Source organism: Juglans regia, chromosome 3 (genome assembly GCF_001411555.2).
Source record: "Juglans regia cultivar Chandler chromosome 3, Walnut 2.0, whole genome shotgun sequence".
NCBI classification, from domain to species: Eukaryota; Viridiplantae; Streptophyta; class Magnoliopsida; order Fagales; family Juglandaceae; genus Juglans; species Juglans regia.
This window is the reverse complement of record NC_049903.1, coordinates 20,842,075-20,867,045: the sequence shown is the minus strand read 5'-3', so window position 1 is coordinate 20,867,045 and position 24,971 is coordinate 20,842,075. Positions and strand designations below refer to the sequence as shown.

Below are 24,971 nucleotides of genomic sequence, written 5' to 3'. Positions count from 1 at the left end.
TAAGCAACTAGTTTTAGGCCAGTTAATTGTCTTGTTGAAAAAAGTAGAAGTTAGATACCAGCTGTTGCAATCTGTGTCTCTACACCTAACTCCAATTTAAAGGTTATATATATAGAATAGGTATTTATTACATTATTGCACCTTAGTATATTCATATGAACTGTTTCAATACAGTTGGTGTGAAGCTGTTTCATGCATGGTAAAGGACCTTTTTCTTGTAGTGAAGCTGCTACTTAAAATGTAATCAATACAGTGGCTTTCAAGGAAGCTACTTAAAATGTGTCACATAATTTGGAGTGACAAAGCATGAAAAATTAACAATAAAGAGTAGCATTGCTTTTTATTCAATTTACATTATGAACAATAAAAACATTGTTATGTGCACCACCAGTTAAGTATACCTCTCTCAATATTGCATCACATCTAGTACTACCTAAATGAAGAAGCCCGCAAGAAAAAAAGGATTGATGAGAGAAAGACAGAGGCAACAAAAAAAGGAGAGAGAGAGAGAGAGAGAGAGAGAGAGAGAGAGTTTATTCATGATGAAAATCCATCTTTGAGACTTTGTGACAGTTTTAAGGCACAAAAGAGTTACATTTCATTAAAATAAGCTTAAAATCCTCCATTTTAGCCCATTAATTGTGGGCAGAAGCACATTTATCATCAAGGATCTAGGTCTTTTTTGCATTTCACAATCTCAATTAATAAGAGAAATATAGATAAATATTATGGGTATTAAAGATTGTATATTTATCCTACTGCTACTTAAAATGTTTATATGGCTAGTAATAATATAAGTTGAATGATCCTGTCACTTAAAATTGATCTCAAATTCAGCTTAAAATGAAAGTCAACATGATCAAGTTGGACAATTCATTTCCTAGCCAGCTTGTCGAAGTTAGTTATTTATTACATTATTGCACTACCAATATTCATATGAACTGTTTCATCTTATTTAACTAGGAACTTCTACTTCTTTACACCAATTATCAATTAAACAGCTTGCATTAAGTAATCATGTTGAGCACAAAGCTCTAGTAGCTAGTTCTAAACCTAATTAATTAACTCTTGAATATTTTAGCTAGTATAGTCTAAAGGGTAGAATGCATGCATGCAAATAGAAAGAAGAATTGGAAGAAAAACAATGAAATTCAGCCAAATACTAAATCAATCTTCCCTAACTGCGGCCTTAACTAGAAGCGAAGGATCTTCATAAGGTTTATCACGAATCAATGTCAATATTACTTTCTGCAAGAAAAGTTCCACACTTGTATGTTTTCTGATCTACTCTGATTGTTCACAAGGCATTATTTCTATTTCTGATAGTTATAGATGATCAATATATCATACAAAACTGAGAGGGATGGATCTAAGTATTTGTATATATCAAAAACAGAAAATCTAATGGGTTTTCGAAAAAGGCATTTATTCTTTATGGATGCGAAAAAAAGAGTTAACGTACAATAATTCATGATCAGCAAAACAATTCCCACAAAACTCTAAGAAATGCACATTCAAACAACGCAACATTATTCATAGAAATCTTCTAATTACATATTAGAAGCTACTTGTAAAGGCCCATAAACGCTGCAACTAAAAAGGCTCTGTTTTTGCAAGAATATCACCCACGAATCGCTGCATTATAGTAATATCCACAGCTTAGACCACTACGTACGCATAAGGTAGATATACAAAAATTAAACCTCAAGGAAGAACATGGGAATCAAATTGACAGTGACAAAAAATTATTGTAGAAACAAACAAAAAACCTATGAAGCACTGCAAGAAATTTGGCAAGGTTTCTCTGATAGAAAAATTAGACCCCAAAAATATACCTAAAAGGGAATTTATTCCCTGAAAATCAGCCTCGGTCGTTCGCAAAATAGATGCCCAAAAACTTAGTTCCCAGCCAAATATGGAGGCACTATTTCCCAATCTAATTCAAGGGGCAGGAAACGACTCGAAATATTGAAGCAATATAGTCGGGGAAGTCAAAAATCAGCATGTAAACTGGGGTAGGAGGAACGTTAAGTTGTAGGTGAGCTGTCCATGGAGGAACATCAAAGTATAGAGGAGCTAGAGAAGGGCGCTGGGAAAATGGGACGCTGAAGGTGAATGGAGGAGTTTCGGCAGTGAGGCCTTCAAGTGGCGTTCCGTTCGTTGCAAACAGGAGTGACCGTCGGCATAAGCAGGAGGTGGAAGCGCCGTTTGGTGTTTGGCTAGTGGGTTTTCGTATTTCTTGGGTTTAGTCGAAGTGGAGAAGAACAGACCGTGGGGCGAAAATGTTTGGGGGGAAATTTACGTATTTTCGTCTTTTGCCGCCCTAGAATCAATCCCGGCGTAAATTTTTTTGTCGCAACAAGTTAAAACATTTTACGGCACACAAATTTGTTGCTAAAACATTCACAGTCGCCGTAATTAATAAATTAATTGAAGTCCTGCACTGTTTCGTATTAAAACATGCGGCGACTTGAAAATCACTGTCAATGATGTTCATTGGCAACGAATTTTTTTGCAGCGATTTATTAATCGCCGGTAAAGGACATATTTCTTGTAGTGAAGGCTTCGTATGCTTCATGAACTTTTTCTTTGCATTTATTCCCGCGTGTTAATTCATAATCCTGCGCCATGTTTTTTCCAAGCTGCTGCAAGAAATGCTGAATAATTATAAGATATCTAATAAATAATTTTTGGTAATATACAAATATATAGCCATCAAGGACGAAACAGCAGATTAGACTCCTTTTTATTGAATTTGCTCTAGTTTGTTGTTTTATGAATCATATATACTGGAGAGTATAATTAATTAGTCTGTGACTTAATATTAGCCTTCTAGAGTTTCACGCCTACCTTACAAATTAATGGATTGAATCCTAATTTGTTCTACATACTAGGCGTGTAATTGTAAAATATATTAGGCTAATATTTTACCATTTATATATATATTATACATGAGTATGTGAAATATATAATTTTTTCTTTTTTCTTTTTTTTTGTGTTTTTGACACAATAATTTTTTATATTCTAAGTTTCGTATAAACTTCAAAATAGTTTAATTAATTCATTTCTTAACATTCAAATTATATAAATATTATAAAAATGAAACAAGCTAGCAATTACGAGCTGCTATGATCAACAAATAAATGTGTGTGCGCTAAAATTTCTCTAGTAAATATAGGGAAAGAACGAGGCAGATGAAATTAGATATATAAAGAAAAACTCAATATATTTTAGCAAGAATATTTAATTTGCAGTTGAAATTTTAAAAATCTGAATCTTATAAATTATGATCACATCCAAGGATTATAGGTTTTATTTAAATTGTAAATTTTGAATTGTAAGATTCAAATTTTAAAATTTATTTCATAAATTAAATTATTCCATGTAGGCACTTTAGTAGTAGTAGGTGTGCTGACCTATACACCGGTTTTAGAAACACATACATATGAATATTGATGAAACATGAAAATAACAAAATCACATAAAATTAACATATATATCAATTATTGTCAATCCTGAAAACTATCTCCATGAATCCGTTAGAAAATGTCAAGCAAATACATAAATTAAGCTGCCAAAACTAGCTAGATTATGATCATCATCCTATATAAACTAATACTTAAGTTCCCTCAACAAATTAAAGATCAGTCGTTAGACTTTTCACTGTCATCTCTATATATCATCAGGATTATTATTTGGGACACTACCGGGAAGATGTACATACGACTCTTGGAAAAAGCTATAACTACTAGGATCCAATTGAGATGGCAAACTCATCGACATATCCTCTTGGAATTCACTCGGTTCATTTGGATAGTTAGACCCAAAGACTGTCTGATCTATGGAATCATACACCCAGTTGGACCACCCAATTGGTGGAACCATCGTGGCAGGAAGATCATGAGGACTTGCATAATTGAAGTAGCCATTGAAAGTAGCCCCAGTATCGAGAGCATGAGCGTTACTGCATTGAGCAGCAGATTGATCTGGCTGCTGGAACCCATTTTGGAAGGTACTGGCCGTGGTGATCTGCATATTATTATCCCAGGCACCTATTATTGGTACTTCAACATCAGCAATAGCAGCAGCTTCGAGATTTCCAAAATTCATCTCATCATCCCTCCCATCATAATCATCTAGCAGAGAAGTTGAACCAACCATCGCAGGAACGTTATCTTCAATTTGAATTTTGATTGATTTTACAGGTTTTTTATAAATCCTGCATAAGACCCAGTCATCCAACTGCATAGTACAAGATTTAGTGCTGATCATGGTCAGTTTTTGAGAATAGAATTAAGAGTCTTAAAATGAAAATATATATTAATTAGTAAAAGGATTAAAACCTACATACCCTCATGCCATTTGAGCCTCTTTCGCTACAAGGTGAATCCTTGACTCTAAATTCGTGCATAATCCAGTCGGTCTTTTTACCCTTTGGAGCCTTTCCTATATAAAAAACCAATGCCTTCCTATACCCAACTATTGTTCCATTAGATTTGATTTTTCTGTCAGCTCCGGTGGCTTTCCAATATCCATCACCAGCTGCTCGATTTGGCCGTCTTCCATTTCGATACTTTCGATCTCTTGGGGTGAAAATGTATAACTGACCTTCTTGATAATCCTTGTATTTTGCTGTTAATGGAAGAAATTCAAGTGTTACTTTCATTGTTCAACTTCTGATCTTTAATATGAAATAGTCTTAATTTAAGCTCAAAGTATCAAATGCCATGACTGTATGCACCACATGAATATGCACTCACAAGAAAGATAATTAGTTCTACTTGATTAATTGCACATGATTTAATTCAGTCAAACGAAATGAAACACCATCAAACGCAATGAATTAAACAAAATTGAAGCTAAACATGAGTATTTGTTTAATTTCATATATTTATTCCCTTCCAGTTTTGCTAAGTGCATTCGACATTGAAAGAAGAAGATGGTTGACATGAGGAATATTAGTTCCAAGAAAAACAAGCACACCAAGAAAATCAAGGTATATGCACAATATCTATCATGATTCTCACATTCAAATTATAAATAATTAGCAAACAAGAAACTTTATATCATGCAAAGTTACGTTCAAACCAATTTCATTGGAAAAGATCAAGTTCCAAACAGCTAAAATCATTAAAGAATACCAATAAAGAAATAGGATGTTTGAACAAGATCAGTACTACCTACCTGCAAGAAAATCTGGGTTATAGGCATATAAGTTAACCTCCACGATCTTGTTAATTGGTAGGGGCTGGTTCCATACTTTCTTCTCCAAATAAAAGATGATGAGCTCTTCATCTGTTGGGAGGAATCTGTACCCGGGAGGCATGGAAAAAAATCCTTGTTCCTTAATCAGCTTGTTGCTGCTGTTGAAATTGTTTGACTCGTCATTGAGATCTGCAGCAAACCCTTGATCATGAGCAGCTCCAAGATTATTTGTTGTGATCAATGAACTTTCGTTGCTCTCTGGTGTATTACAGTCGAGGGCTACTTGGGGTTGCTCTCTGGAGTTATTGGCGAATGATTGGGTAGTAAGAGCAGCCATGAGAATCGGTTTACGTTCCTTGCCATTCTCAGCCTCCATAGCACGAGATATCTTATCTAAAAAACAAGTAATTTCAGCAGACGTCAAATAACTTTAAACTCGTACGACGTTCTCTCTCTATAAATAAATATATTTTAAATCTTAGCGACAGTCCACTTCTACAGATTTTTTTGGAGTCTTGGTGTAATGCCCCAGACCCGGATGGGTCAAAGAGTTACATCTTAACACTTAAAATCATATCTCATTGTACAAATATAAAGTCAAATTCCTCATATACTCATAGACCTCATTACTTTAAATCATTTACCCCAAAATAAAGAACTAAGAATACAACGAAGTCTCAAAATACATGCCAACTTCCCAAAGTACTAAGTCAACAAAGCAAATACTATGCTATGCTCACAAAAATTATCCAATAACAAGTACCCTCTTTGTATTTAAAATACTATGCTCACAAAACTTTAAACCATGCTTCCTATTCTTGAACCTCCGTTGAAGTATTCAAAATATCTGAAAAATTTTGTGGAGAGAAGGGGTGAGTTATCAACAACTCAGTAAGCAGATGACATATGCTAGCGTGCAAACATGAGCATTTACAAAGTATAGTATGCAGAACAAAATATTTTTCAGAATTATTTTGCAGAACAAAACATGTTTTCAAAAGTACCAAAGCGATGGTTTTAAGACAAGTAAAACCCATAGTACTTTGACATAACATAACCTGAGCATCATCATCACATCAAAACAGAGTATCTCACATAGCAGAGACAATGTTTCAGCCTCGTGGTATGGTTGTGCTAATCCTGGTGATCAAACTAGACAGAGATAAAGGTGAAATCTTTTCCTTATTACTTCGGATAGGACTGAACAAAAAAAGCCGGCCGAATATTAATTCCGTTTTACCGACCCAAAATTGTCCGAATCGTTTAGTTTCTGAATTGGAAATAAAAATTCTCGAACCGTTTAAAAAACACAGTTATTAACCGATACCCGAATTACACACAAAAAAGGAGGTCGTTTTTGCCAAAGATATATAACACGGCGTTCTCTCTCTTGCATAGGACTGTTCACCATCTGCCTCCCTCAGTCTCTCTTCTCTCTCGCTCGAACTTGAAGCCTCTTGCAGACTGGGCTCTCTCTCTAGTCTCTTGCATCTCTCTCACAGACCCAACAGAAAAAAATTGTCTCGCAGCACTCTCTCTTTGTGTTTCTCACTCTCTAACTCAGTCTCTCTTGCTCGCTCTCTGTGGTGGTTGGATCGTGGAAGCTTTCTCTACAAGCACCGAAAAAAACTAATCCAAGGTAAGGAAAAACACTTGGTGATTTATCTGATTAGGTGGGTTAATTATGAGGTGTTAGGGTTAGGGTTTGGTACTGGGTTTCCAGCAGAAGGGTTGCTGTCTCAGGGGCCTAGGGTTTGTATTTTTACATCAATGTTTTGTTCTATATTTCTAATGAAGGGGTTGTTGTGCTTGACGTGGTTTGTATCATTCTGATCCACTGTGCTTGACTCCCATCATCCTCAGTTGATTTTATTCATATCACTTTTTTGTATTTATTTATGGGTCTCAAATGCTCAGTTGATTACATCAATGATTTATTTTATTTTTTTCGGGCCTTCAATTTAGGAAATATATAGAAACCAATTTCAGATTAAATGTGTCTTTCAATTTAAAGAGACTTCTGATCTGATCAATAAGAAGATCATTTTGGTGAGTTGATTTTCTGGACTAGAGTTTCTGATCTGGGTGTTGTAGTGGAGTGTATAAAATATGATGTGTTGCTAAGGAGGTGCGGTGGGAATGAGAAGAAGGGGAAAGTGGGTTGGGAGTTACTATATTTTGAAGTTTTGCACTATATATTTAAAGTTAGTTTGCCCAGTTTGTAATGTCCCTGGGTATATTGGAGAGTGGATCCTAGGGAGAGGGTTAAAGAAATTTAAAGTCTTACCCCCTTTGTTTAGTCTACTAACACTAAGGGTTTTCTTTACTTTGATGATGACTACTGATGTGCTTAATAATGACAGGAAATTGCATGCTCTTAACCACACAATTTGGACACTTCACCAGCTGAAGCTCGGGATGTTAAACAACCATTGTTGCAGACTGTTGTGATTCTTTATTCTTCATCCTTTTCTCTTGTACAGAAGAAAAGGGTGAGTAATGATAGTGTACTGTAGTCGCTTATAACTGAAACGTTGAATAATTTACATTTCAAATGTACTGAAGAATTCTGAAGTGTTGAGCCTTGTCTAGTCCATCATTAAACTCCACGATGGAATGTTTGTATGCTATTTCACAGACTTGTAATAAGCAGGGATGAATGAGGCTGAGTGAAGTGCATGCACTTGAGGATGAAATCATGAAACTGAAGCTTTCTGTGGCTTGCCATACAATTTATATTATTGATATAATGTTCGGAGACTCTGGCCATGTGACGTACAATTTATATTATTGATGTGGGATGTTCAACAAGATATGGATGCTCTTATTGATTTGATCCATTTAATAGGTTTCCCTCTATTAGATTTCTTCCTCCTCCCCTCAAGATCAGTGTTCCCCTTCCTCCTCCGCTCGATGAAAACAAACCCTAAGCCCTTTCTCTCAGGAATTTAGCAAAAGTTGAAGGTTCACAAAAATGTGGAGTTAGCAAAAGTTGCGGCAGAAAGATTTGTTCTTATTGAGCCTGACAACAGCGGGGCATACTCAGCCCTTGCCAATCTATATTCAGGTTGGGGATGGAAGGATGTTGCTAAAATTAGAAAATCAATGAGAGATAGAGGAGTGAAGAAAGATCAAGGATTCAGTTAGCTTCAAATACAGAACAGAGTCCATGTCTTTGGGGTGGAATATGGGCTTCACCTACAGAAGGATGCTATATATGATATGGTGCCAGATATCTGGAAAGACAAAAAAGATGGGTTTCATTCCGGACATCTATTCAGATATTGAATGATGTTTAATTTCTCTTTATTTCGATGTACGTATGTGGTTTAACCATATGTGTCGAATTATTGTGCTCAAGTTTTCCTGATTATTTCATTGTTCTATTTGACTACTGAAATTATTTTCTTACTTTTCTTACATGTTTCTAAGTCTCTTTTGGAAAGAAACCATGTGAGAAAAATGCAGCAAGGTTTCTAACATGATCATCATGTTGGTATGAAATTCTGTAACTTATGATGGATGAAACTGTAAAGAAATGAAACAAAGAGATGATGGACGAAACTGTAAAAGAAATGAAAGCAAGAGAGAAACCAGTCCAAAACTAAGCTTGTTTGAAATCAAGAGATAAAAAAAGAAAGAAATGAAAAGTCTATTTTCCATTTCTTCTTCCTCCATTTTGCGTTTTTTTATTTTACAAAAAAAACAAAGTGCTGACGTGGTGTCAGAGGGGTGCGCATACAGGCACAATTTACCGAGAGAAGTTTCGAGCGGCGGAAAGCGGCTGGGCACAGCGGTTGGGGTGGATACGCTGGCGAGCTGGGCATGAGAGAGAGAGAGTGAGAGAGACCTCACGTAGAAAGAGCGAGGACCGAGAGGGAGCTAGGTGTGAGAGAGAACGGAAACTCACCGTGAGGCAGCGAGGCGTGCGACGGTCTGGGGCTGGGCGTCGACCAGGGCAGCGTCCGAAGGTGGAGGCTCGTCCTTCGGTGTCTTCTGATGGCAGTGGCGTCGAAGTGGAGGGGGCTAACGAGGTGGCTCACGGTGGGGATGCTTCCCCTGTTTTGGCGTGCAAAAACAGAGCCCTACACGTCCAAAGCGTACCGGCGGCTCGGCACGGAAGTGCAGGGCAGAGTAGCGGTGGCCGACTAGAGTTGGGCTTCTACGATGAAGCGGCGTGCAACAGCTGGGCTTCGGTGGAGATTTACAGTGGCGCGGGTCATGCACAAAGGTGGTTGGCCACGGGTGCTATGGTGGTCGCGTCAGTTTCCACGTGAGCGAAGATGGAGGCCGATATGGGTCTTGGTGATGGTGGTTGAAGGAGGTAGCAGCGGCTGCATGGTGGTTCTATGAAGGTGCTTGCTGCTGCGGTTACACGTTGGCTGTAAAACAGACGGTGATTTGCTGGGTTATGCTCTCTTCCTTTAATGGCTGACGAGAGATTGTATATATATAATAAACTGTTTACAAGATAGATCAGTCAGTTACAAGATTTGATTTTCTCAATATGATAAATGTTATCTCCTAGAAACTTGGGCTTGAGACGGTGGTATCCGAATACTTTGGGATGGAGTTGGACTTGGAGTTGATTTCTTTTGAATCTGCTTTGAACTTACTGGAGTTGGACTTGTTGTTTGAATCTGTTTTGACCTTATCCTTATCAGGCTGGGCAGTGGACTGGCTGATTTCGCTGTGCAGGAGAGAACTAGGGATTTTCGGAATGGACTCGAAACTGATTGAAAATTCTGCTGATCATTTTAAACGGTGCGCTTTGCACCAAATTGAGTTGGGTGCGGCATTGGGTCATTCGATGATCGAGTAGAGTCTATTTTAAAAATTTAACTACAATGACAAGTTTATTAAAAAAATTTGATAACATTTAAAAATCAATTTGGAACCATAAAATAGTATTCGAAAAAATGAGGCTTATATAAAAAAATTAATTTTTTAAAGAGAATGCTACATGTCCCAATGGCGCAGGTCCTGGAATTTTATTTATTTATTTTTTACTCAATTATTAAGGAAGTATTTTTTAAATGTTTAACAGTATAAAAAAAAATATATGAAACAAAATGTCATTTGGCCTTATTGGTGACTTAGTCTCTTGAGCTAAATCCACCATTCTTTTAATAAAGGATTCATTTTTTTTTTAAGATTACTCATCGTTTGCACACTCTATGACTATATCTAACATTATTCAATATAATACATTTTTAAAATTATTATTAAAAGAACTATAAACATTTTTTATCCTTTCAAAGATCGGGATTGCAATTAAAAATTTGAAAAGAACAATAATATTATATTTCAGTTCCAAAAAGAAAATAATATTTTTAAATTTAAAGAATAATATTTTATTACTTTAGGATATCATTTCATATTATTTCTCATAATAATGAATCATATTGAACAGATTTTTTAAATTAATATTACTTTCATTTAAAAAACATTATACTTTTTAAAAATTCAAATTAATACTCTATTTTTATGTTTTATCATTCCTATTACAATTATATCCATTTAGTTTTCTGAAACAATTAACAATTATTTTATTTGAAATTATTTTCTTTTATAAGAGCATTATTATTATTATTATTATTATTATTGTTGTTGTTGTTGTTGTTGTTATTACTATTATTATGATTTACATGTCTAATAAGTCTTATAACGGGTGGAGCAATGCATATCTTGTAATGACTTCAATATATAACTTAATTCTAAACATTTGATTTGTTATGGGTTCAATCATTCTAGATTTTCTATTTTATTCATTATTTTCAAATATAATTATAGTAGTTTGTAAAATTGGTTGCATAGATTTATGATTATGTTTACCTTTATCATACTTGTTGTTTTAATTGAGATGCTTCGTTAAACCCCAATCTTGATGCAAGGGGATTTGGGTTTGATTCGACGTTAATAGCAGCTCTGAGTCTGGACTACCTAGAGAAGGCATATAAGCGCAAATCCAGTGGAAAAAGATGAAGCTATCTCACTTTGTCTCCGTCCAAGTCACATGTGCCGGATTACCGAAATCGCTACCATAAAATCTTTCAGATATAATTTTTGTGGCTAAAAAGAGACAAAGCGTGTTGCCTTCATGCACTGTCATAGATTTTAAAATTTATCGGAGTTGGTACAAAATATAATCTGTTCTTTTTTGCGTCTATCTTAGTACTTTCCTTATTGTTTAGTAAAAAAAAAAAAAAAGGAGTTCGCCTTTTGGACTTTTTTCTCTAGAAGTTGAGTCTTGTCTTTCTATGAAGGATGAGATTGAGTCCTTATTGCTGTCTCTTGGATGTTTTTCTTTAGAGAGTATCAGTAGTAGTGAAAACCAGACCAGTCACAAAAAAAAATATTGTACTGGTAGAGCTCAAAATACATTCATTAGTTTATGAAATAATGGTTGATAAGGATGAAATAAAATTGTCCAAGAAATGACTTTTAATGATGAAATTTGAATTTCATCCCAAAATATTGACGAAAGTCATTTTCTGTTCCATTGATTAATAAAACATTCGAACAGGATATTTACTGATAAGAAATTTCTTCCTCAATAAATTTTTTGTTGCTATGGGAAATTGTAGGGAAACTCTCCAAAAAGAACCATTTACATGTTTTGTCACCACATCTTAGCCACTATTGTCGTCCCCACCCTCAAATAAATTTTTGCTGTATTTTGCTCACCACGAAAAGTCCAAAAAAGTTCGGAAAAAATCCCACAACAATGGCAAACAATTATGGGAAAAAAACTAGTTTTTTCGGTTATTTTTTTGTATTCGAAAAAATGGTTTCTCTTTAGCTCATAATACTTTTAAACTAGTACGGTGCCCTCTCCCCCCTCCCCCCCCAAAAAAAAAAACTTTTTGCCGCAATTTTTTGAAGTTGTTGTAAATACTTGATTTTTGAAGTTCTTGCAAAAAGTCTGAATTTCAAAATTTCATATTTTGTTAGTTTTTTTTTTTAGATTCAAATTTTGAATTTCAAATTTCTTGATTTTCCGCATATCAATAATTCACAGGTGAAGAAGTAAGTTTTTTGTAAGTTGTTCTTAAGTACATTTAGCTTTTTCCAAGAACAAAATTAATAATTCAGAAATGATAATGATAATTTGTGTACAAGTATAATAAGCATCTATCATTTGATAGTCTTCCTTCGCGATAACAATCAATCCAGCCCCTTAATTTATGTACACCAAGTCAAATAAACGAAGGTAATCATAATTATGATCATAATTCAACAAATCCAATTCAAACACAATCTTCGGCAATGTTAATCATTATTGCCTGTTGATTATAAGATACCTTTAAATTAGTCTATTTGGGAAGAAATGATTAATTATAAGATATAATATGATTTGATTTGTTTCCTTTAATTCTGAAAGACATACATATATATATATACACATATACATATACAATCATGCAAGACTTTTGAAATTAGAATAAAAGAAAAAATACTTTTTCCCGCTATTGAAGTTGCTGAAAATTGTTGGCAAAATCGACTAAAAGAACCATTTCCAATGATGTTTTCTTGTCACGGCATATTCATTGTTGTCCCCCCACCCAAAAAAAAATTTCTTGCGTCAATGTTTATTTTTTTAAGTTGATGCAAATGCTTGGCTTGTTCTGGCAATTTTTCTCGAAACAAAAAATCCAAAAAGTGGCTACAAGAAGTCCCAAAAATAATCTTGAGAAATACAATTATTTTTCCTGCAATTTTTTGGTAGCTGAAAAGAAACACTTGCGACAACACATTGCCACCAGAAATCTATATTATTCCTGACGAGGTTTATTGCCAGAAATACAGATTACAAGCGAGCTTTGCTCACATGAAGTAATTTCTACGTTCTCTATTTAGTTTGAAACTAGTACGTTTTTTCTCTAGAAAGGAAAAACATCTCGTAATATATTTAACCAGAAAATAGAAAATAATATACTTTTAAATTAGTCTATCAGGGAAGAAATGGTTACTTATAAGATACAATATAATTTGATATGTTTCCTTTAGTTCCAAATTAATTGACTATATATGTGTAAATATATATATACATATTTCTCATTCGAGTCTTAGTTTGTTGGCCAGAAATAATTTGTACATTCTTTATATAGTTTGAAACTAACTATTAAAAAAAAAAATTATATGGGTCTCATATTTATTCAATTTTTAAAAATAAGTACGTGAGACTAGCATATCTTAAGACTACATAATAACATCCAAATTCTTTTCCTATTTCATTTACATATTCTTTGTTCACTCTTTCTTTCTTTCTTTCTTTATTATTATTTTTTTTTTATTTCTCTTTTTTATTATTTTTTAACCATCCAATGGTTATTAGCAACAACAAATATTAATTTTTCTCAGGAGTGATTGTCGTGGGAAAAAGTATATAGTGGGAAAAACTTTTTTGCCAAAAATTTGGTTCGTGGGAGGCTCATGGCATATAACTAGTGAAGAAAAAGTCTTTCTCCACCAAACCACAAGTTCATGGGAAAAACTTTCTTTTTCCCGAGAAGACATCCGAGGCAGTTAAAGCATTTTTTTCTTCGTGGCAAATAAAGTCCCATCTAGTATTGATGTGGTGGGAAATAATATTGTTTTCCAAGAAATTAGATGGTGGAAAAATAACTTTTTGCCCATGAAACTTCTTCGTGGAAAATGGAAACTGATAATTGTTTTCTTCGTGAATATTATTCATGGCAATAGACTTTTTAGCATGATCGATTTCAACAACTAAACTATTTCTCACCAACCACCAAGTGATACAAATACAATCAAATACTCAAACTTATTGAAGGCTTTCTACTCAATAGACGATCAAGTGATAAAACCAACACCTGAAATTTTATTCCAACCAAAAATTAAGATAACCAATATATATAAAATAAATAATGCAGTAATTTACAACTCTGCCCAATGCGTTAACCAATCAAATAAGGCCATGAAAATAAATCAATGTTTGCAAATAGGACGTTACAAGAAGGAATTAGCCAACATAGTCAGTAATGTTCATAACAAATCCTTGTTCCTCACTACTTTATTTTTTTAAAGAGAATGAAAGAGAATGCTACATGCCCCGTTAAAGGGTCCCGAAATTTTATTTATTTATTTTTTACTCTATTCATTTAGCCCAAGAATAGAAGACGTATCTAAATAGGAATAAATATGTTGCTTTGCACCAAAAATATTATCTTGCTTTAAAGATATGTATGTTATGAAGACGATAAGAATAATAGTAATTTATTCAAAATAGTAGGTATATTAGAAATAAATAATGTGCATTTCATGTGTGCTAGTGTGACAGAAAGATGTTAGTTTTGCCTTTTTATTTAACTTAATTATTATCATATTTATTCTTAAATATTATATATTACATTACTCCTATCACTTACCTACAAACTATCTGGATAAGAACAAAAAGTAGTGCTACATATACTGACAATTTTACTTACGGAACTCATTTTGTTAGTTTTTTTTTTTTATTCAAATTTTGAATTTCAAATTTCCTGATTTTCCGCATATCAATAATTCACTGGTGGAGAAGTAAGTTTTTTGTAAGTTGTTCTTAAGTACATTTAGCTTTTTCCAAGAACAAAATTAATAATTCAGAAATGACAATGATAATTTGTGTACAAGTATGATAAGCATCTATCCTTTGGTAGTCTTCCTTCGCGATAACAATCAATCCAGCCCCTTAATTTATGTACACCAAGTCAAGTTAATGAAGGTAATCATGATTATGATCATAATTCAACAAGTCCAATTCAAAGAAAATCTTCAGCAGTATTAATCAATATTGCCTATTGATTATAAGATACCTTTAAATTAGACTATTTGGGAAGAAACGATTAATTATAAGATATAATATGATTTGATTTGTTTTGCTTTAGTTTTGAAAGACATACATACATATATATATATATACATACATACATATACAATCATGCAAGATTTTTGAAATTAGAATAAAAGAAAAAATACTTTTTCCCGCTACTGAAGTTGCTGAAAATTGTTGGCAAAATCAACGAAAAGAACCATTTCCAAAGATGTTTTCTTGTCACGACATATTCATTGTTATCTCCCCCCGCCCCAAAAAAAAAACAATTCTTGCGACAATGATTTTTTTTTAGGTTGATGCGAATGCTTGGCTTGTTCTGGCAATTTTTCTCGAAACAAAAAATCCAAAATGTGGTTGCAAAAAGTCTCAAAAATAATCTTGAGAAATAAAATTAGTTTTTCTGGCAACTTTTTGGTAGTCGAAAAGACACACTTGCGACAACACATTACCACCGGAAATCAATATTATTCTTGGCGAGGTTTGTTGCCAAAAATACAGATTACAAGCGAGCTTATCTCACATGAAATAATTTCTACGTTCTCTATTTAGTTTGAAACTAGTACGTTTTCTCTCTAGAAAAGAAAAACAACTCGTAATATATTTAACCAGAAAAGAAAAAATAATATACTTTTAAATTAGTCTGTCGGGGAAGAAATAGTTAATTATAATATACAATATGATTTGATATGTTTCCTTTAGTTCCAAATTAATTGACTATATATGTGTAAATATATATATATACATATTTCTCATTCAAGTCTTATTTTCTTTTCATCGGATTATATCATGCGGGATTTTTAAAATTTTACAACAATAAAACCACCATTTTTAGTGATTGAAGTCACTTGAAATATTAGCCAAAATTGCTTAAAAGAACGATTTCTGGCGAATTCTTCTCATCACATCATAGCCGCTATTGTTTCCTAGCCCCCTCTCCCAAATAACTTTTTGTGCCGATTTTTTGAGTTTTCGCAAATACTTGATTTTTTCTAGCGATTTTACTTGCCACAAAAATTCTAAAAAATGACCGCATGAAGTCTCACAATAATGATAGATAATCGTGGGAAAACAATTAGTGTTTTTGACAATTTGTTCGTAGCTGGAAAAAAACATTTGCTGCAATATTTCCGTAGAGGTCTCCTGATGTTGGCTCCTACTGCCGCACAATATAACGACATTGAAACTGTCTCCTCTCTTAACCTTCAGAACTCCCGTGAGTTTGTTGGCCTGAAATAATTTGTACATTCTTTATCTAGTTTGAAACTAACTATTAAAAAGATTATATGAGTCTCATATTTATTCAATTTTTAAAAATAAGTACGCGAGACTAGCATATCTTAAGATTACATAATAACATCCAAAGTCTTTTTCTATTTCATTTACGTATTCTTTGTTCTCTCTTTCTTTTTTTTCTTTTTTTTTTGTATGTCGTTTTTATTATTTTTTAACCATCCAAATGGTTACTCACTACAACAAATATTACTTTTTCCCGGGAGTGACTGTCGTGGGAAAACATTTTTTGCCACCAAATTGGTTCGTGGCAGGCTCGTGGCATATAACTAGTGAAGAAAGAGTCTTTCTCCACCAAACCACAAGTTCATGTGAGAAACATTCTTTTTCCCTCGACGACATCCGTGACGGTTAAAGCATTTTTTTTTCGTGGCAAATAAGGTCCCATCTTGTATCGATGTGGTGGGAAATAATACCGTTTTCCATGAAATTAGGTAGTAGAAAAAAACTTTTTGCCCATGAAACTTCTTCATGGAAAATGGAAACTGATAATTGTTTTCTTTGTGAATATTATTCATGGCAATAGACTTTTTAACATGATAAATTTCAACAGCTAAGCTATTTCTCACCAACCACCAATTATACAGATACAATCAAATACTAAAACCTATTGAAGGCTTTCTACTCAATAGACCATCAAGTGATAAAACCAACACCTGAAATTCTATTCCAACCAAAAATTAAGATAACCAATATATATAACATAAAAAATATAGTAATTTACAACTCTGCCCACTGCGTGAACCAGTCAATTAAGGCCATGAAAATACATCAATGTTTGCAAATAGGACGTTACAAGAAGGAATTAGCCAACATGGTTAGTAATGTTCATAACAAATCATTGTGCCTGACTACATGTATACATATTTTTGGACATATAGACACGTTACTGCAACAAACATATGCTGCTCTTGTCTGTAAGTGAAGACTCTGCAAAAGGGATAAGGCTGTTTGAAAAGCATGCATGGGGTAAATGTCACATCCACAATAGCCATTTGACAAGGCCAGTTAGTTGTTCTCAAAAGTAATATTTCCACATAATCAAATAATTAAGTAGTCAAAATTTAGACAGCATTTATTCCTCCATCCATTTGAATAAAGTTAAACCTAAACTACGTTTACCGAAAACATCAATGAAGATAACAAATTATCTTGTTAAGTTTGCTTGGTTTCCCATCTTGTTCTTGTTAAATTTCTACATGCCTGCTTGTGGCCTAACTTCATCACAAAATATAGAGCCATAGTGTAAAGTAAATGTATTTATGCAAGATTATTTCAAATAAATGGAGATTTCTGTGAATAAAATTGTAGATGGTGATTTTTATTACCTTGTTATAAACTTCTCCAAACTTTTTGTTAGCAACTCCACGAGACCCAAAGTTATACATGGTCACATAGATTGCCCCGCACCTAATGCACACACAAAAAAAAAAAAAAGGAAAATAGATAGTTAAATTTCATTGGCATTACTCTCCAAACGCCGCACTACATTAAAAAGTACTACAAATACGTAAGTACTAATTTTACTAGGATCACGTACTCTCTATCAATTCCTAATCATAAAAATATCAAGTTAGCTTTCCACAGTTTCCGAATACATAGACTTGAATCGTGAATGGATTTAATTTTCTTAAGTATGGAAGAATGAAGGACTCTATAAATAGAAAGATAAATAGCGTACTTAGCTACCTGGCTAGAGGAAAGCTCGAGAGCAAGAAGGGTAGCCAATGCTCCACCTAAACCATGCTCGGTCACATACACATGCCATTTGAGCAGCGACTCAGAAAGATTATCTCTGTCACAAAACAAAAATACAATAGGGCATATTAATATAGGCAGAATGCAAGACAACAGTGTGTCAGTTATTCAAATAGCCTGATCATTCAACTTAAATATCAATATATTGTAAAGCTACATATCAAGCCAAACCCTAAAGATATGAGCTAGGAGCTACATATATATGTTCAAACCACTAAAACAAAGTTTGGAAAATCTGTACACACACATGGTTTGAAACATAATATTCTTCTAATTATTCTCTGAAATCATAGCTTACTTTAGTTTAGTAGCTACTAGAAGCAAAATGAAACACTAAAAATAAACTTATAACATCAGCATGAAGCTGATTAAGTATCAACTATCAAGTTCCTTACAATTTAACCCTCTACATGTTTCTCTCATGTGATATTAAGATATATATTTGTTTCGCTTGGAATTGATAAAGTTGAACAAAAGAACAACATACATATGACCAACTGTAGATTTAACGAGAGAAATTAAGAGAAATTATCCTTGTCTTGACTATATCATATGCACTTAGAAAACCACTATAAACCTGAAATAATTGGCGAACGGTTACTTACATTAAACTAGAAAACAGTTTTTGTTAGCATTCTGTGTATCTCAAGAATGCTTTTATAACTGCTATTATATTCAACTATAATTCTATATTTTTAAATGATCACTTTTTCAATGGATCCTAACTTTCACGTTTTCAACAGTTATACGCTAGAGCGATTGTATTTGTCAATGCAGATCGAAACATTTTCACCCTACATTTGATTAATTTCAAAAATAGCTGGGCCTATGATCTATTCTCTTCTCATGTAGAACATATTCTTGAACTTGATCATCTTCTATATGACTCTTCCTCCAAAGATGAATTAGAAATAATTTATGTTTTTGCTATGCGTGCAAGAAAAATAATTGAATAAAAAAAGCAGATCAACATGCATGGACATGCCACGATTCTGGTTGACTCAGTAATTCTTATATTAGGCATAGTTCTTCGCAAGACCAACAATACTGTTAGGCATGCATACTTCTGAGTAGTATTACAATTTACATCATGTACAAACATATATATTTATGCGATAATATTATATATATTGAGTTTTGTCCCTAATTTTTACCTTTTTTTTTTAATTTGAATTTCTAGTAATTTTAAAATCTTCACCATTTCAATAATTGTCACATTAATTTGTACGTTTATATGTACATTGTGCGTAAAATTATAATTACTATAGAATGCATTTTCAAACCAACGTTAATATATCCTCCTGTTTTTTGAAGAAGGCTTCATATATGATACCCCATATGATATGGATAAGGGGAGGTGGTATATGGTATCCCACATTGCTTGAGAATGAGAAGTTCTTGCTTTTTATAAGGTTCCAATGGGGCTCCAATTGCATTATTGACTAGTTCTTTTAGAGTGTAGGCCATGTGGTTTGGGCCTTCCATTGGGACGTTACAGTTGGTATCACAGCTAGGTTTGAAGTTCTGCAGACTATAACATATGAGATTTTAGATATTGTGGGTTTAGGATGTAACTTCCGATTTGAGGTGTAGAAATTCTAGGACTAAGAGATGATGAAATTTGTATTTAAGGTTTTAGAATCTGATAGGCTTTTGGGAATATGTTCTAGGAAATTTGAGGTATTAAAGTTTGTAAATGTTAAGAACCGATCTTCATCACGTTTAAGGTTTTAGATCCATTAGGCTTTTTGATGGAATGTAGAAAATAATTTTGATAAGATTTAAGGTTTAGATTTTGTAGGTGTAAATAAGCTTGATTAAAAGCCAGGTTTGAAGTTCCGTAGACTCTTATAGATGAGGTCTCGAAATTATGGACTTTAGGAAATAGATTTTTGAATTGGGGTTTAGAATTCTACAGACTTCAAGAAATAGATTACCGATTCGTGATTTATAGATTAATTGGTAGTTATATTTTTCACGCAGTTGTTATTTTATTATTTTCTTCCTTTGAAACGTTTAACCAAGGATGAGTCTTCCAGGATGGCTGCTCGACGTCGTGTTCGAAATCTTGGGGGCTTGAATGCAGGAAATGAAGAGGACGGATGCACCATAGAGCAGTTCAATCAGATGCACCCTCCCACTTTTGATGGTCGTGGCGACCCGACCTTAGTTGAGCATGAACCCCAACTCGCTTCAGAGGATTGATTTGACGGCACGAGGCAGGAATCAACACAACACAGTATAGGCCTGATTTCAACTCAATACAGAGTGCACAACGGAATCGTGATTAGCCCATTGGAAGTAGCAGCAGTTAGCTTGGCAAATTTAGAGGACGAAATTTTTTTTAAAGGGGGGTGGATGTGATTCCCTGTATTTTAGTGTATTTATTTTTAGTGAATGATTATTTTAATTAATTTAAATATTGGTTCTCTTGTTTTAAATTTATCGAATTTCTCATTGGATTTATTTTATAATTATTAAGTTGCGAAATTTACTTTGATGTGCTTTCTTAATATTAAGTAGTGTTTGCATTTAAATTTACTCTTTGCTTTAAAAAATTATTGGACTTTAATTATTTTATTTTATTAATATTCAGTTGTAGTGTTTTTATTTGACTCTTATTTTTATTTTTTATTGTGCCTTTTTTTTTATTCGTTTGTTGGACTCTTATATTTTCGGACTGGGCCTTTTTGTGTGTGTTTTATTTTTTTCTTTTGGGCCTAGCCCTTTTGGTCCCCATCCAGCCCAATCCGTGAGCCTTCAACCCAGCCCAGTAAATTTCAAACCCCCCACCAAACGGCGTCGTTTGGCCAGCCCTTAGGTCTATTTTTCTTCTCCTGCGCCGTTGCTTCTCCACCCTTCCATTTCAGATTTCATTTCCGCTTTCTTCAACCCATGCGACGGCTGCTGCTTCTCCTCTTCTCCTTCATTTTATGTCATTTTTTGTTCTCCTCTGTTTTTCATTGAGTTGCCGTCTGCAGTGTTCCTTCTTCCTCTCCATCTTATTTTCGGATCTTCCCCTCTACAAGTCAGCAAGCGCCACCATTCATTCCTCCATCTTCGGCTGGTAATGTTTCCTTTTCCATCTCTTTAATTTTTGGTTTCCCTTTTTGCTGTAAAACAGTGCTAATCTCTTCCTCTTTAGCATATATTTTTCATCTGTTTTTCTCTCCATTTGCAGGTCTGTCCGTGAGCCTCCATTGTTGTGCTTTCTCTTAAATCTTCCTTACTAATTTCGTGGCTCATGCTTGTGATTTATTTCCATTGCATTCCCTTTTTGTTTGGTCTTTAACTGCTCTGTTTTGCCTTATTGCCGTGCCCTGTTTTTGCCATAAAAGCCTTGAGCTTCGCATGTCTTTTTGGTGATTTTGGTGCTTGCCGTGAGTGCATCTTCTGCCATCGCTTGTTGCCTCTCGATTTCCCTTGGGTAAGTCTCTGCCGCTGCTCATCTCCTGATTTTCTTTCGTGTTGTGGTAGTTTTCATAAGAAGGAAATATACATTTGTTTGTGTATCTCGGTTACTCTAATAATATTAGGTGTTTTACCATTTTGCCTTCTTTGGAACACACGAGTTAATATTATGCTTATTGAATCTGAAAGCTTGAGTTTTGTTTTACGTGGGTTATAGTCTATTTTGGGCATAGATGAATGGGCTTTAAACAAAATATTTATAAGTTGATACAACATTATATGTTAAATTCACTTTGTATGAGTTTTGTTTTAAATACAAATTGAATAAATATTTGAAAGATATTATAAGTATTAATATTTTTAGAAGTACATAGTAGTGCAGGATTTCTATTTTGAACTCTTCTTTAAAGAGATACTAATTAGTCTATTTTTATTAAATGAAATATTTGTCCTCCTAATGAGCCTTTAAACCAGATATGTATTTTACAACATAATTGTATCTATTACTAATATTATTATGCAATTTTAGAAATATTTGAGTTTTATAGTTATGTGGATATTAAGGAATTTAGAAAGTGATAGTATTTTAGAATTAAGAGAAATCTTAAGTTTTTGTGGAATTAAAATAGGTATTTCAAGTGTAATATGAGATTTATCTGTTCACTAGAGATTTATTTAAGTTACATGAAACAGAATGCCATAAATTTGCTCATGTCTACATCAGTAATGACAAAAATACTTTTATCTTTTATACAGATTTCATGAGTAATGCAGAATAAATAACTGAGGTTGTTTCAAAATTCTTTTCATAACACAAACATGTATATTTTTCATAAAATCAACCATAGTCCATTTTTTTTTTATGCAAAGTCTAGCATAGAAATCTTGTTTACTTGAATTTTTAATTTTTTTGAATTTTTTCACAACAATACCGAATGAATATCAATCGTCACATTAAAATTAGACACACAATTTATGTAAATCTCCAAGTAAACAATATTTTGATATTTAAGACAAAATATCAAAATAAACTATTTTCCTAAAACTTCTTACATTCTCACAACCTTAAATATCATCACTCCCCAAGTGAATTGATATCTACTTAATTTCTCCTACTAATACTTTGAACCCTAAAATATTTTACTATTGAAATCTAACTATAAAAAATTTAATACGAGTTAATATAATTATACCAAAAATCTATTACAGTAAACAATAAAATTTCATTTAATAAAAATAAACTAGATTAGATTTAATGTTTTTAAAATAAAATTACACGATTACTTAAAATATAAAAATTAATGATTAACAACATAATTTAAATCCCTTAAATATTTGCTATGAAAATTCTAAACTATTTTGAAATAAAAATTGAATGCACTTAAAAAACATATATATATATATATATATATATAAAGTACAGTACGTAAACAAAACAACTCAGACCCAAATGTAAAAGAATAATGATAGGATATTTACTGTCCTACTACTATCCATCTACTATTATTTTTGTATTTGATTTTTTAAAATTTTTTTATTTTTCTTGATGATTAAGAAAGTGTGTATTAGTAAAGTTATATATTTTTTTTAATTTTGTCTTAGTGATTAAGGATGTAAAAAAATACTTAAAAGAAAATGATAAAAGAAAAAAAAAACTTGAAATGAACTTGTAGTAGATGGGTAGTGATTCACTGCCCATTGTAAAATAAGGCCATAATGTAATATCAGTTCAAAGTTCCTCTTTACCAATGACAAAATATTTTCATTTTGTAAACCAGACTTCATTGAGAAGAGAGGAGCAGTGCACGGATCCTTACCATGAGGCTATGTGTGGTGGCAATTTGGGTGGATCTAGATGGCGACGTGGCTGAGCTCAACGGTGGTTGGATTTTTGAGAGAGAGAGAGAGAGAACAGAGAGGGAGAGAGCACTGTGAGAGGGGAGGATACCGAGGTGGGTGGTTTGTCTTAGGTGTGCAATTGTGAGGTGGGAGGGGTGGTTTGTGGATGGTGTCCGATGATGGAGAATATTTTTCCATCGAGTAGCGGTGGCCAAGCCGCTGAGATATTCAAAGGTGGTTAGAAACGTGATATCGAAAGAGAGAGTGTGTGTGTTGTGGCATCGATAGTGGCCTACAGTGTTCTTACTGTGCTTAAATTGTGGTAATCGTAGGGTGGAGGCTTGGACAGTGTTTTCAGTGGAGTTAGATGGCTGAGGAGGCTTGCGGGATTGCTGTGCATGGGAAGAACCGGTGCTTTGTTTCTGGTTTTGAAAACAGTGGATGTTTTGGGGACATGCGTGGGTGGCCAAGACTCTAAAAAAATCTATAGAAGTAGACTGATGTTAAGATTTAAAATATATTTATTTATAGGGAGAACGTCGTACGAGTTTCATGTTATTTTACGGCTGTTGAAATTTCATGAGAATGAACGTAAATTGATTCTCATGGCTGTTACTACCCAATCATTCACCAATAACTTTAGAGAGCAACCCCGAGTAGCCCTCGATTGTAATACATCAGAGAGCAACGATAGTTCATTGATCACAACGAATGATATTGGAGTTGCTCATGATCAAGGGTTTCCTACAGATTTCGATGATGTGTCAAACAATTTCAACAACAGCAGCAAGATTAATGAACAAGGATTTTTTTTCCAAGCCTCTTGGGTACAGATTTATCCCAACAGACGAAGAACTAATAATCTTTTACTTGAAGAAGAAAGTATGGAATCTGCCTTTGCCAATTAACTAGATCGTAGAGGTTAATCTATATGCATGTAACCCAGATTTTTTTGTAGATAGGTAGTATTGATCTTGTTCAAACACCTATTTCTTTATTGGTATTCTTTAATGGTTTTAGCTGTTTGGAATTTGGATTTTTCCAATGAAATTGGTTTGAACATAACTTTGCACTATATATAGTTTATTGTTTGCTAATTATTCACCAATATCTGATATGCCATGATTCTCTCGTTCAGATTAAAAATTATTAGCAAGAAAAAAACTCTTTATATCATATGACGTTATGTTCAAAAGATCCAGTTAACATCTCAAACCATGGAAGAATATCAAGAAAGAAATAGGATGTTTGAACAAGATCAGTACTTATACCTGCAAGAAAATCTGCGTCATATGCATATAGGTTAACCTCTACGATTTTGTTAATTGGCAGGGGTTGGTTCCATACTTTCTTCTCCAAGTAAAAGATAATGAGCTCTTCATCTGTTGGGAGGAATCTGTACCCGGGAGGGAATCCAAAAACATCTTGAATCTTGTTGTTGCTTTTGAAAGGCTCATCATCGATATCTGCAGAAAATCCTTTATTTGTAGCAGCTCCAATATTATTCGTTGTGATCAATGAACTGTCGTTGCTCTCTGGTGTATTAAGTCGAGGGCTACTTGGAGTTGCTCACTTGAGTTATTGGTGAATGATTGGTTAGTAACAGCAGCCATGAGAATTGGTTTACGTT

General features: G+C 33.6%; 2 protein-coding genes and 1 long non-coding RNA gene across 3 annotated transcripts; 2 read left to right on the top strand and 1 right to left on the bottom strand.

Annotated features, from left to right (window-relative positions):
* Positions 1 to 3,672: 3,672 nt before the first annotated feature.
* On the bottom strand, positions 3,673 to 9,056 carry LOC118348002 (NAC domain-containing protein 1-like). Its single transcript, XM_035688719.1, has 4 exons — positions 8,948 to 9,056; positions 5,185 to 5,598; positions 4,352 to 4,632; positions 3,673 to 4,242 (listed from the first exon to the last, which is right to left on the bottom strand). Exons 1-4 carry the CDS (start codon positions 9,030 to 9,032, stop codon positions 3,673 to 3,675), a joined length of 1,350 nt encoding a protein of 449 aa, XP_035544612.1. The 5' UTR covers positions 9,033 to 9,056.
* LOC118347897 lies at positions 6,544 to 8,045 on the top strand. Its single transcript, XR_004801048.1, has 2 exons — positions 6,544 to 6,844; positions 7,569 to 8,045. It is a non-coding gene; the product is annotated as an uncharacterized LOC118347897 (long non-coding RNA).
* A 12,002-nt stretch (positions 9,057 to 21,058) lies between the features above and the next one.
* Positions 21,059 to 24,406, top strand: LOC108999333. Its single transcript, XM_035688980.1, has 4 exons — positions 21,059 to 21,158; positions 21,273 to 21,293; positions 21,430 to 21,518; positions 23,674 to 24,406. The coding sequence occupies exon 4, from the start codon at positions 23,740 to 23,742 to the stop codon at positions 24,247 to 24,249; it is 510 nt and encodes a 169-aa protein (XP_035544873.1). The 5' UTR covers positions 21,059 to 21,158; positions 21,273 to 21,293; positions 21,430 to 21,518; positions 23,674 to 23,739; the 3' UTR covers positions 24,250 to 24,406.
* The last annotated feature ends 565 nt before the right edge of the window (positions 24,407 to 24,971 follow it).